At 38.9% G+C, this 13,714-nt stretch overlaps 1 protein-coding gene across 1 annotated transcript in view; it reads right to left on the bottom strand.

The window, feature by feature from the left end:
- The window catches only part of ror2 (receptor tyrosine kinase-like orphan receptor 2), a 98,787-nt gene that overhangs the window by 20,647 nt on the left and 64,426 nt on the right, over positions 1–13,714 (bottom strand). The window contains exon 3 of the mRNA XM_079600178.1: positions 911–1,198. Within this exon, the coding sequence (XP_079456304.1) occupies positions 911–1,198 (288 nt within the window). The remainder of the gene's footprint in view (positions 1–910; positions 1,199–13,714) is intronic.

Genomic DNA, 13,714 nt, shown 5'->3' with positions numbered 1-13,714 from the left:
TCCTATAGGAGCAACCGCGGGGTTCAGGAGGTAAAAAACACATTCATTTTCTCTGTTTTTAATGACAGTGTTTAAACCTTTCAAAAGAGACCTACAAAGTTTAAAGAATGAAATATGCCCCTATGGAAGGGAGTGTGATCGCAATGTCATTTTTTATTATTTAATAGCCAGATTCTGGGTGGAAAAACTACACTACCCATAATCCCGAAGAGGGGAAAGCCACTGGTAACGGCTCCCATGAAGCATTAGTTAGCACAAGTTAATATAACTTGTAACTTTTAATGGTTTATGGTTAATGGTTTTGAAAGAAGTGTCTTTTGCTAAACAAAGAGATCAAAAATCAAACGGTAAAACAGTAATGTTGTGTTTAAAATAAAATAAAAATTGTATGTGAATATATAGTAAAGTGTAATTTATTCCTGTGATCAAGCATCATTACTCCAGTCTTCAGTGTCACATGATCCCTCAGAAATCACTCTGATGAAACTTTTCAGATTTTTATTAATGTTGAACAGTTTTTTTTTTTGTGGAAACCTGAATTTTTTTTCAGGATTCTTTGATGTCTAGAAAAAACAGTATTTATATGAAATCTTTCGAAATGTTATAAATGTATTTACACTTCTTTATCAATTTAATTTGTCTTTGCTGAATTAACGGTTGTGTATGCAATACAAATATATTAGTACATAACTAAATATTTTGCAAATGTTCAATAAAGGCATTGGTTTTATTTGATCACTCCCTTCGCAATGCTTCATGGGACCTGTAGTTCATTCCCCCTTTAAAAAAACAATGAATAAAAAAATAATGTGTGATTTTTGGTATTAATTTCAGAACTGTTTCCGGATCTCAGATTAAAGGTCTTCAATTAAGACCCAGAATTGCAGAAAAAAAGAAAGCAATGGCTCACCGAGCCGCACATAGAGCACTCCAGTCGCCGATATAGCCTTGATGGAGTTTGAAGCCACACACTGGTAGTATCCGGTGTCGGTGGTGTCCAGGTCCTGGATGCGGAGCTTGGAGCCGGCCTCGGTCTTGCGGATGGAGACCCGGCCCTGCTCCTGCACCACCGGGGCGTCGTTCTTCAGCCAGCGGATGTTGGGCCGCGGGTGGCCCGCTACCTTGCAGTGTAAAGTGGCCGTCTGGCCCTGCACTATAGTTATATTGTTCGGCGGCTCCACAAACTCCAGGAAATAACCTGAGGGAAAAGGGCAAGGAAGGCTGTTAGAGAGGTCAAAGGTGGAGACCCGGAGCATCAATGCAGGCTTAAGAACAGATCGACCCCCAACCCTCCTTCACAGGCCCGGGACAGACGCTACATTTAGACCGTGAACCCACTTAACATTTAAAATGATGTGTTGGTTTCTGCCTCAGGAGAGAGCTCAAGACTCGAGTCTCACAGAAAAAAACACACTGTGAATGGAAACTTTATGTGAATGTTATGTTAAGTAGGTTGTTGTATAGTATTTTGTAATTAATATATATTCAGATTATTGATTGATTGTATTGTGTATTTTTGTTATGTGATTTCTGTTGCTGCTGTGAACCTGGATTTCCCCTCAGGGATTAATAAAGGAAGTCTAAAGTCTAAACAAATGAAGAGCCAGATTTCACAGCTTGCGCCAGCGCGAACCATCTTTTGCAGTTAAAAGCTACTGTCAGTGAAAAATTAGCAAAGAAAAGACATGGATAAAGATATTTTTGTGCCGGGCCTTGCTGTATACATATGCATTTGCTGGAGTTTCAGTTTACTGGTATTTGCAGCATTATTTAATGCCGAAAAAAGCAGTTTCGTAAATCTGGCCCTAAATATCAATTTTACATCATATATTCACACATTAAAACTAAGCATTTGTATAATGGAGTAAATCCGAGGCTGAACAATTAATCAAATCATGATATATCTTAGTGCGATTATCAAATTATCAAAATATATGCAATGAACACATTCAGAGTGAAGCGTGGCACTGTTCATTAACAGTCATGAAAACAGTGTTTTCTGTGTCTCTGAGCAGCAGATGCAGCTTTTAGTTTGCAGTAAAGCTGCTCTGTAAATAAATGACTCGCTGAATAATTCACTCAACCAATCGGTTCAAAGCATAGGCGTCGGTTTCGGTGGGGACGTGTACCCACCAGATTTGAGTCATTTTGTACCCACCACCTTTTTAGGGTTGCTAGTAGGGCTGTAACGATACACCAAACCCACGATTCGGTTCGTATCACGATTTTTTTGTTGACTTTAAAAAAAAAATCTCCATGTTTTTGGTGCTGATGCGGTCGTGACCCGTTCATGTAACGTAAGGGTGGCACTGCCAACAATAAAGCACTTAAAAGCTGTCACAAAGAACCGGCAAAAGTGATGATTATGAATATGTCAAATATAGCAAGGAGACATTTTAATTGTTTATTAATAAACAAGTGTTTTCTGTGTCGGCTGCAAAGATGAAGTTGACGATGCGGACTCGCGATCTTCGCAGTCGTGAACGCGCCGGAGAGAAATGCACACTACATACGGATTACATCGTTTTCTTTCGTTTTAAATTGTTCTGTTTAAAAGTATGATTTCAAGCGTTCTGTAGATAATAGATATATTTCTCAGGTCTGTGAGGCAAGTAGGCTATGCTGAGTTTCAGTTCATTTATGAGACGAGCTCCAGTTCATGCGCCGGCGCCCGTGTCGTCATGATATCTATTATCTGCTTTACTTATTTATTTATTAAATCCAGGCAATTGGTTGATGAAATATTGATTAAAATTAATACAAAACGAAATTCACTTTAAAGAAAGGCTTTGTGCGTTCTGTTTGAGGTCTCGGTGAAAGTTTTAAAGCATCTTTTAGTGCCGATTTCAGAGCGCGGTCACGTCCGTAACATTGTTTTTTCCTCATAAATGCGAACACGAAAAATAAAATAAAATGAATATTTGATGTTCTGTGGAGAGCATAGCTTGGAGAGCTTACATTAGTAAGCTACAGGACATCGTCTTTCAAAACATGACCTGTGCGAAAGAGAAAAATAATGAATGCATCTCTGTCCCCAGCACATTTCAAACCAAACTGACGTCCATGGTTCAAAGCCACCGACTCATTAAGGAGCAAAACTCCACAACTGTGTTACAGTGAGTCTGCTGTGGCTCGATTTACAACTTTATTTGTTGCCAACATGGACCCTATTCACATCTCCAGTGTTCTCAGATGTGGAGTTGGACATTGGGAAACTACAACCAGTTAGATTGCTGCACTCCAGTTCACTCCAGCAGATTATTGAGAAAGAAATCCATTAGGCTATAGCATTTCCACAACTTTGCAAAGGAGGAAAAAAGTATAGAGAAAAAAGTATAGAGAAAAAAGTATAGAGACTAATCAAACAGAAGAGAGAAAATTTACAATCATTCCCCTTGATTTAGAAATCAATCAAACCCCTTGCAGCAGTTTTAACTTTTTATTTTTATTTTTTTATGTCAAGGAAATACAAAGTATAGTGAAATGTACATTTTAAATAATTAAAAATATGTACAAAAAAAAACTTTGCTAGACTGACAGACAATATGGTCACACTTTAGATTAGAGTCCAGTTCTCACTATTTACAACAACTTTTGCTTATTAATAGTTAGTAAGGTAGCCTAGTTGATAAGTTTAGGTATTGTGTAGATTAATGGATGTAGAATATGGTCATGCAGAATAAGGCATTAATATGTGCTTTTTAAATAAACAGTACACTGTAAAAAACAATGTTGGTTTAACTTAAAAAAGCAAGTTACCTTGTTGCCTTAAAATTTTTAGTTCATTGTAATAAAAAAATTGTAGTTAATGCAATGAAGAAGAATGGTTTAATAAACAGAAACTCACAATAGTATGTTATCTTGACACATTAGTTATCAAAGTTGATTTGTCAAAAGATAAAAAGGTGTGATATCAAATCATGAACAGTTTTTTACAGTGTAGTAATACGCATGCTTACAACCAACTAGTTAATAGTGAGAATTGGACACTAAACTAAAATGTTACGTTAATAACTGTGAAAACACATTGTCACAGTCTGTGAGAAGAGTCCATTGTTTCTAATACGCTAGTTACTCAATATTAACATATTTATTGAAATGTTGTGTAAATGCGGTATCACACAATTGTGCCACTACTGCTAGATGTAATGTGACATTCCCAAATGAATAACCGAAGCCTGGACACGCACATCTCTTGACTGGGCTGACAGATCCCGGATCTGCGGCGTAAGAAAGTAGTTCCACAAACAAGAGCTTATTATCGACACTCCTCGTCTTAGTCTTATTTAAATACCTCTTCCCTTTACACAAACCGCTTGTTCTTTGAACTGTTATAAAAATGTGGCTCATGTAATATTGCTTTATTAACATACTCAAAATGTTGCTACATCACATTTTTGTGTTTGTTTTAGTTGAAGTGTGTGTGTAATTTCCGCATGGAGAAGATAAACAGGAGCGGACCGGTCCAGGTCTGACCCCGGCATTAGATGGCAGCATTTGAAATGAACTACTCGACTCAGGGAAAGCACATCTGGATTAAACAACGTCAGCTTCAGCTCAAAACAAACATCTTCTGTTGAGTGGTCCCATCCTGAACACTGCGGATGAAAGGAATGTCTCAGGAGGGCTTGTGTTTGTTTTGGCGAACCTATGATTTGTAGACCTAAGCGATGCAGCAAACAAACCCTGAAGAAGCCATTCATTTTGAGTTTGGGTCAAATGTGCGGGACAGAGTTGATAAAACACCCCAACATCATTTCAAAGTAGGACTTTTACTATGTATTTTGAATACCGTGGCTATACAATAATTCACAATTACAATATTAATTGAAATATTAAGTTCAGAAAAAAAATAATGTTATCAGATTAATTTTCTTGTTTACTTTGTGTTTTCACAACAAAAAATGCTCAAATATGAGTTTAGGGAGTTTGTAAGCATTACTGTACAAAAGCAGAACTTCCTGCAGACACACACACACACACACACACTTTTGTTTTATGATAAGTGGCAACCAGCATTAAGGTGCAATAGCGCCGCCTACTATGTTGGAGTGTCAACCAATATTATCGTGTAATTTTATATAATATCAATATTTAATTTTTGGAATATAACGGTTATCGTCAATACCGGTATATTGCAAAATCCCCTATTTCAAAGACTCGCCAAACTTTCTCTATATCGCTATTCTTTAACCCTCTGCATTGTAAATCTCTCACAAATGTCAATAAATTTCAAGCTGGATAAATGTCAGTCAAGGAAGATTTAGCTTGCCAGTGATTAGGCTAAAAGTTAGGGGGAAAAAACAGTAAAACATGAAAGTATTCTGCAATCGTTTAAGAAATAGCCTAGGTAAGTAAGCCACAATAGTAATAGTGAGCCATAATCATCAAGATCATAACAAATAATATATTAGTTTCACCTTTTAAGTTGAATTACTGAAATAAATGAACATTTGCACCATATTCTAATTTTTTCAGTTTCACCCGTATAACCACTGAACCTTTTTTTATAGTAAAAAAAAAATGTATTTAGTTCAGTTAGATAAACACTACAGTTAAAAACTGAACACAGTCGATTCAGCGTGAGCTCAAGAGTCCAGATTTCACTCTTGACTGACAAGACAATGGCGGAAGATTTGCTTTTAAAGGGCACCTATTATGGAATTTTTAAATGTACCTTTCATGTAGTGTGTAACATAGATCTAAGTGAACAAAAACATCCTGCAAAGTTTGAAATATGAAAGTGCACCGTATATAAAGTTATTGTCTTTCAAAAGTAAGAGTCGACTCTGAGTCATTTTTATGAATCGTTAGAAGACCGAAGCTTTTTCTCTGACTAGATGACGTCAACTTGTCAAGTTATTTGAATACGATACGCCCACTTATTGCGCTCCAAGGCCAGCAGGGAAAACATCATGGCGACGAGACGCTGTGTTCTGAAGTGCGACTCAAAAGCCAACTTTTTTCATCTGCCCAAGGAGGAGCATTTGAAGACTAAGTGGCTACAATTAATATATACAGCTATACCACAGAAGTGTAGTCCGAGCCTGTGCTTTGTTTACACCATTTTGAAGACGATTGCTTTTTAAATGCAATCAAACTTGGATTCGCGAGCCGCCTGATATTGAAGGAAGGTTCAGTTCCAAGTGTATTTGCATCAGCTTCCTCCTCCGTATCACAACCTGTAAGTGTTATTAATAATTGTTGCTTTTATGTTTTATGTAGCATGCTTAATAATTATTTTGTTTGTTGAGTAAGCACCGTTTAGCTTCTAGGTCTTCAATGGCAATTGTATTGAGATATGTGAAGTGTTTGTCGTTGTTTTCCGAGTTGTCTTAAAGAATAGAGTAATACCTCGTAGTAACGTAACTGCATTTTATTTTTTTTATTTTTGTAAAAACGTTATGTTTATGCATCGGGCTAACGCAAACAAAGACTGATTGTGCTTTTACAATATGAACTCTGGGCTATGCTCGCTAACATAACATTAAATTCTTTATCTTATTTTTAGTTTTTTACTACAAACTACAAAGCAGTGGACTATAATAATTATTATAACACGATTTAATAAAAGCATCATTGTACTCCGTGTTAAACAATAAGTATTATCTCTGTAAACACTGCTGGGTCATCTGACCAATCAACGCAGATTAGCGTCGCGTAAAGGAGGGGTTTGAAAAATGAGTCGTTGAACGATTCATTTGGGAGTCGGTGAGCAAATCAGGTAAAAATAAATGCATATTATACGACAACAAAAGTGTTTTTTGTCATTGCATGCATGTAAAACTGTTGTTGGGGACTCCCTAAACAACATTAGGAACATTTTAAATGTCATAATAGGTGCCCTTTAAGCAAGTTCGTCATTGTTCTGTTTTGTTGTTGTGTTTTTATTAAGAATAATAATAAACCCACCATTCAAGCAACTGCCGCACACGAATTGCCGCTAATTCACCAATTTGTGAGCGCATGGGCGTTGATAAGGGTGTGTGTGTGTGTCCACTGGCACTGAGCGACCGGAGCAATGGAAGCGCTTCCAGTTCATTCCTACGGAAGCTCAACTTTCATGGGAATTATTTTAAAACGCTCGTTCTGCTCCTGAATGAACACACGTGTGGCCGTGCACGATTTACTTTCGAATTAGCGATTTAAAAGCTAGGTAAAGAAGAAGTCTATATACGAGTGAGACTCGAAAAATGAGAATATGGTGCAAAAGTTCATTTATTTCAGTAATTCACCTTAAAAGGTGAAACTAATATATTATATAGACTCATTACATGCAAAGTGAGATATTTCAAGCCTTTATTTGTTATAATTGTGATGATTATGGCTCACAGCTTATGCAAACCCCAAATTAAAAATTTGAATATTGTGAAAAGGTTTTCATAATCTGTAACCAATAATCATCAAAATTGTAACAAATAAAGGCTTGAAATATCTCACTTTGCATGTAATGTGTCTATATAATATATTAGTTTCACCTTTTAAGTTGAATTACTGAAATAAATGAACTTTTGCACCATATTCTCACCAGTATATGGCGATTGTATTGTCCATGTGTGTGTCAAGGAATGTAGTTGGTTTAAAAATAGCAGTGTCTGGCCCCAGCGAGTCAGAGGCCTCCTCCTCTTCACAAAGACATGAGAGATGACTCGATGGTGTGGAAGTGAGAAATGCAACCGCACTGCATGATGGGAAAACGGAGAAAGCGACAGCAAAAGGGCAACGGGAAGAGGCAATGGGCCTGGGTAACCTCAGCCTGAGCGGCGTGAGCTCATGTGCAGAGCCAGACGCAGCTCAAATAAACAGCCAGACCTCCGCCTTATCAAGCAGACATGATGTGCTTGACCCTGATCTGAGATCATATCTGCACAGCCCACAGCCATCATAGGGGTGGTATGTAGCCTTAAATGGGTTGACACGCAGTTGCCAAGTTGTCCAACCCACGCATGAATGATTACAAGAGCAAGTACACAGTTTTTAGGCTACTCATCCAAACGTGTGGCCTTTCAAAGTTTATAGTGTGCTCGATATATTCAACGATTCATCTTCATCTAGTGTCTGCGCTATTTCTCTCCATAAGTTACGACGGATAAAAATGTCTTGGTCTCGTTTGAACTAGATGTGCGTGTATATGTTCATCCCCTCACAGAAGCGCTGTGCATGCAGACACTATTGCTGTCACCTCCAGTATTTAGTTTTTTCGATCGTGAAACAATAGATGTGTCGGTGTCGCCACCTTCTGGATCAACTAATTAGAGCAAAAACATTCAACGTGCATATGGAGGACAAGAGGTTAGGAAAATCACATGATGCACTGGCGGATGGGTTTGCAAACTGGGTCCGGAGACGCGTAGGGCCGCAAGGGACTTAATCCAAAATGAGCGGTCACCCACGGTTACCCGAGTCATTAAAAAATATTTTTAATGATATTCGGGTCGCGGTCGGTCGGGTCGTTTGAAATAAAGATGCCAATTAAACCTTTGTAATTTATATAGTACTAGACACAGTTTTCTATGAAATACACAGGTCTACACTTTATTGGCTGATCACTGGCGTGAGGATGACGCACGAGCTCAGTCAGAGATGACAGCGGGAAATCCTTATTTACCTGAATGTTGAGCGCGTTATTAACTTTTGAATAAAAGCTGACGCGGGACAAAATGCCCAATTTCCCAACGCGTTGAACTGAGCAATGCCATTTGCCATTTTAATAGGCTACTTTTAAACGCATATAGCTCAGTAATGTCAGTTTATGTATTTGCTGAGAGGGGGCGGGGGGGATTTTTGTTGGGAAAGTCCGGGGAGAGACGCACACTTCGATTAGACTGGATAAACACATGCAGTATCTTAATTGTTAAGAAAATGAAACGAATTAAATGAATAAATCAAGCCTTTATTACAAAACACTAGGCGATATCATACAGCATTCAGAAAAATGCGCACCCCTAGTTCCTCCGTCTACGGCCCAATGACGCTACGATGAGCATTCAGCTACTTTTAAAAAATGCGGGCGAGGTACAATATTTTCTTTCCTTTTTTTTGCGGTCCGAGTTGTCGGGTGCGGGTTGTTTATACATTGACCCGTGCATCACTGACTGACAGGGATCTGGCGGTAGCACTTTTAGCATAGCTTAGCATAGATCATTGAATCTGATTAGACCGTTAGCATCTCTCTCAAAAAAATTACCAAAGTTTTTTGATATTTTTCCAATTTAAACCTTGACTCTTCTGTAGTTGCATCGTGTACTAAGACCGACAGAAAATGAAAAGTTGTGATTTTCTAGGCCAATATGACGAGGAACTATTCTCTCATTCCTGCGTAATAATCAGGGAACTGCTGCCGTACCAGCAGCGCAATGATATTACACAGCGCCTGAAAATAGTCCCCAGCTCGTAACTTCCAACGTGACCGGCCGAAGTGTGTAATATCATTGCCCAATTGTTACGTGCCTCCCCAGTCTAGGGGTCAGGGAGGCAGTAACTAGGAAATTACTAAAAATTTGACAACCAAGAACTCTCCTCTCCTCTCCTGTCCCCACACTCAACAAAAATCACACAGATTTTTGAAACACTCAAAAATGCCTTTATTTGGATTAGTCTAAAGTACAAAAAAAAAAGAAAAAGGAAAGCATCAATAGGCTTCAGGAGGGGACAAGGCCAAAACTATAAACATAAAGTTCTGACTTTAGGGGGAATACTTTCTTAACCTTTCAAAAATAAGATTCAAAATAAACAACACATTTCTTACCTTACTCCCTCTCTAGCCAAACACAGGATAAAAACATGGACATGGACAGAAATGCCTGAATGCATGAACACCTCCCTACTGCTTCCCAAATAAACTAAACCAACATAGGTTAGAAACGGTTTAAACTCAAAGCTCGTTTAGTAAAGTCAAAAGAAATGAGGAAAAATGAACTGCAGTCCAAGTTTGCTTAAGGCAAGTTCACACTACAGGACTTTAAACCGTCGGGCTGAACTGTGCGGCTCACACTACATGACTCGCTCTCTGTGAAATCAGGAGTGTTCAAGTTGTTGAGCTGTTCACACCACACGACACAACGTGATTGATCCGCAACAGGAGGTAACGCACTACACGAGTTGACAACAACTCTGTCATCCAACGATTATATCTTGTCTACAAACCACGTTTTGTCACGAAAAATCACGCGATAAAACGAACCGGAAATGACGCAATACAGCACGCGCGCCATTACCCAGCGAAGAAGAACACAAGTACACAACACGCGAGTCTTTGTTTGAATATGGACGTCAGACAGAAATTACTGCTGCAAACTGTTTGCGCGATGATTTGCTCTGAAAAAACAACAAAAAACGCGTATTTTCCCGATGACCTAAACCCATGCCTTGCTCTGATTGGCTGTAGCTCATAACATCATATGTGGTTGAGTCGTGCGACAGCTCCGGATATCTAGCATGCTAGATATTTTCTGGGCTCGGCGAGGCGTCTGCGAGCGTCTTTGATGCGATGTTGGCTCTTTCATACTAACAGATTGGCGAGCATTCATCGGCCACTAATCCCCCGCGATTTGCACGCGTTAACAACACAAACTGTCGGCGAGCTCAACGATCTGCAAATCGGGCTTAAAATCCTGTAGTGTGAACTAGGCATTAGGTGAACAACAACAAACAACCAACAATAAGATATACAATTCATCTTAGCACACATGCTAGGGTGAGGCAGGAGAAGACCGTCTGGAGTCAAAAAGGGCTTTGGAAAATGAGCCTATTTGTATTTGGGCTTAAGGCAACTCTAGAAACACCATTCAATTAGGAACAACGTGAAACCATAATGATCCTGAGAGGCAGATAATTCAACAGTCAACAAAAGACGACGGGTATAAGCCAAGACAGCACACACACACACACACACACACACAACACACACACACAACACACCATCAAAACAAGGCAGCGTTGACAAGATCTGCATCACATCACAGAAGATTTGTAAAGCAACCGAGGCATGAAAGGCCGTTTGTGCCGCACACCCGAACTGAGAGTGAGGAGTAGCTGTGAAAACACACGCAGCCTGAGAACGAGCGAGGCAAGTTGTTACAAGCACTCCGCTGTCTATAAGCGGTGTGGAAACAAGAGCGAGGGTGTAGTGATCATGACATGACGAGAGTCTACTACTGTACATGAGTGTGTCCCACGCCAGCGCTCTGCAAACACCGTCTGCGCCGGCTAGACTTGCACTCCGCGGCGGTCAGCATGTTACAACAAGCAGAATGTGAAAACAATATTACACAAGTCCATTATCCCTCATGCGTGTGTGCCAGTGCAATTCAATCAGAAAAAGCTAACACTAAACAAAGCACAAGTCTGCACCTATTGCGAAGATTGTGCTTGCAATCATGCAGGGTCACACAGCGAGAGAGTGTGTGTGTGTGTGACCAGGGAGAGGGCAAGTTGAAGTAAAGCAATAGGAGTTTTGTCCTGTGATTCAGATGCCAACATTATTGCATTAATAATAATAATCACAATAAAACATATAAATAATACGACTGAAGTATGCAGGTGAAACTCGAAAAAATTGAATATGGTGGAAAAGTTCATTTATTTCAGTAATTCAACTTAAAAGGTGAAACTAATATATTATATAGACTCATTACATGCAAAGTGAGATATTTCAAGCCTTTATTTGTTATAGTTGTGATGATTATGGCTTACAGCTTATGAAAACCCCAAATTAGAATATTGTGAAAAGGTTTTCATAATCTGTAAGCCATAATCATCACAACTATAACAAATAAAGGCTTGAAATATCTCACTTTGCATGTAATGAGTCTATATAATATATTAGTTTCACCTTTTAAGTTTAATTACTGAAATAAATGAACTTTTGCACCATATTCTAATGTTTCAATTTTCTCCTGTACATTTCAAATGTCATGCAGTCACTTATGAAAAAAAACCCCGAAACGTTGAAACTCTTGGATGCCTGTCTGTGCCGCTCAGGTTTGGACGGCGAGGTTAAGTGGGTTTGAGTATCTGTGGCCGGCCATGATTGGAAGGATAAACAGCACAAGCCGAGCTGGCAGGACACTAGCCCTCCGCATAACCAACCTCGGGCCTTCAAACGCAACACTAAATTTGTAGAACGCTTTACCATCCGAAATTAAACATTGACAGAACTCAAGGTTTTTAACACACATTTAAAGCAATGGCTGAAACTGAAACCTCTCTGTGAACACTGACTGTACAGGGTACAATACGGTGAATGCATACAAGCGTAATGTTGCATGTGTTAGCACGCACAGACATATGCATAGTATTGTGTTTTGTTTTGTTAAATGTGTCTAGACTTTGTTTATAGTGATTTCTACATCCACTTAAGCCCATATCTTATTTTATGTATGGGATGTATTTATTGTATGTATTTGAATAGTATACATTTTTAATTCAATAAACATTAAATAAATAAATAAAACTAAATGCTACATGTACAGTTTCAATATTTTAAGATGAATAAAGGGGATTTTAAGGGTGCATAAAATAAAATTTTCAATGCATCACAAAGACTTTTAAAGATTAATCTTTTTTTGTCTATAGTTGTTTTGAGTCTATGCTTAAATATAACACGGTTTGTAGCAGACGTCGCCAAGTTATTACTGATCAAACATCCTAAACAAGTTATTACTGATCAAACATCCCAAACAAGTTATTACTGATCAAACATCCCAAACAAGTTATTACTGATCAAACATCCCAAACAAGTTATTAAAATGACCTGGAGCCAGCCACCCTTGTGAAAAAGAAGTATACTTTAGCAGACTTTTATAAAAAGGAAAGAAAAATATTTTCATAAAAGAACACTTAAGTTTGAACTGAATGTTTTGGACACTTAATTGCAAAAGGTTAAAACAATTATTTAAAATGTACTTTAATTTGACATTATTACAAAGTGCACTTTTAAAAAGTGTGTTAAAGTGCCTTATTATAGTTAGCGAACAACTTGACACGCCCACAAACACGTTGTACAATCGGTAAGCATTAGGAAGCCTCCGGATGTAGACCAATCACAACAGACTGGACCATCTGACCAATCAGAGCAGAGTAGACCAATCACAACAGACTGGACCATCTGACCAATCAGAGCAGAGTAGACCAATCACAACAGACTGGACCATCTGACCAATCAGAGCAGAGTAGACCAATCACAACAGACTGGGTCATCTGACCAATCAGAGCAGAGTAGACCAATCACAACAGACTGGACCATCTGACCAATCAGAGCAGAGTAGACCAATCACAACAGACTGGACCATCTGACCAATCAGAGCAGAGTAGACCAATCACAACAGACTGGGCCATCTGACCAATCAGAGCAGAGTAGACCAATCACAACAGACTGGGCCATCTGACCAATCAGAGCAGAGTAGACCAATCACAACAGACTGGGCCATCTGACCAATCAGAGCAGAGTAGACCAATCACAACAGACTGGACCATCTGACCAATCAGAGCAGAGTAGACCAATCACAACAGACTGGGCCATCTGACCAATCAGAGCAGAGTAGACCAATCACAACAGACTGGGCCATCTGACCAATCAGAGCAGAGTAGACCAATCACAACAGACTGGGCCATCTGACCAATCAGAGCAGAGTAGACCAATCACAACAGACTGTGCCATCTGACCAATCAGAGCAGAGTAAACCAATCACAACAGACTGGGTCATCTGACCAA

This window comes from Phoxinus phoxinus, assembly GCF_949152265.1.
Source record: "Phoxinus phoxinus genome assembly, chromosome: 23".
NCBI classification, from domain to species: domain Eukaryota; kingdom Metazoa; phylum Chordata; class Actinopteri; order Cypriniformes; family Leuciscidae; genus Phoxinus; species Phoxinus phoxinus.
The sequence above is the reverse complement of the archived record's forward strand: the minus strand, read 5'-3'. Positions and strand labels throughout refer to the sequence as shown.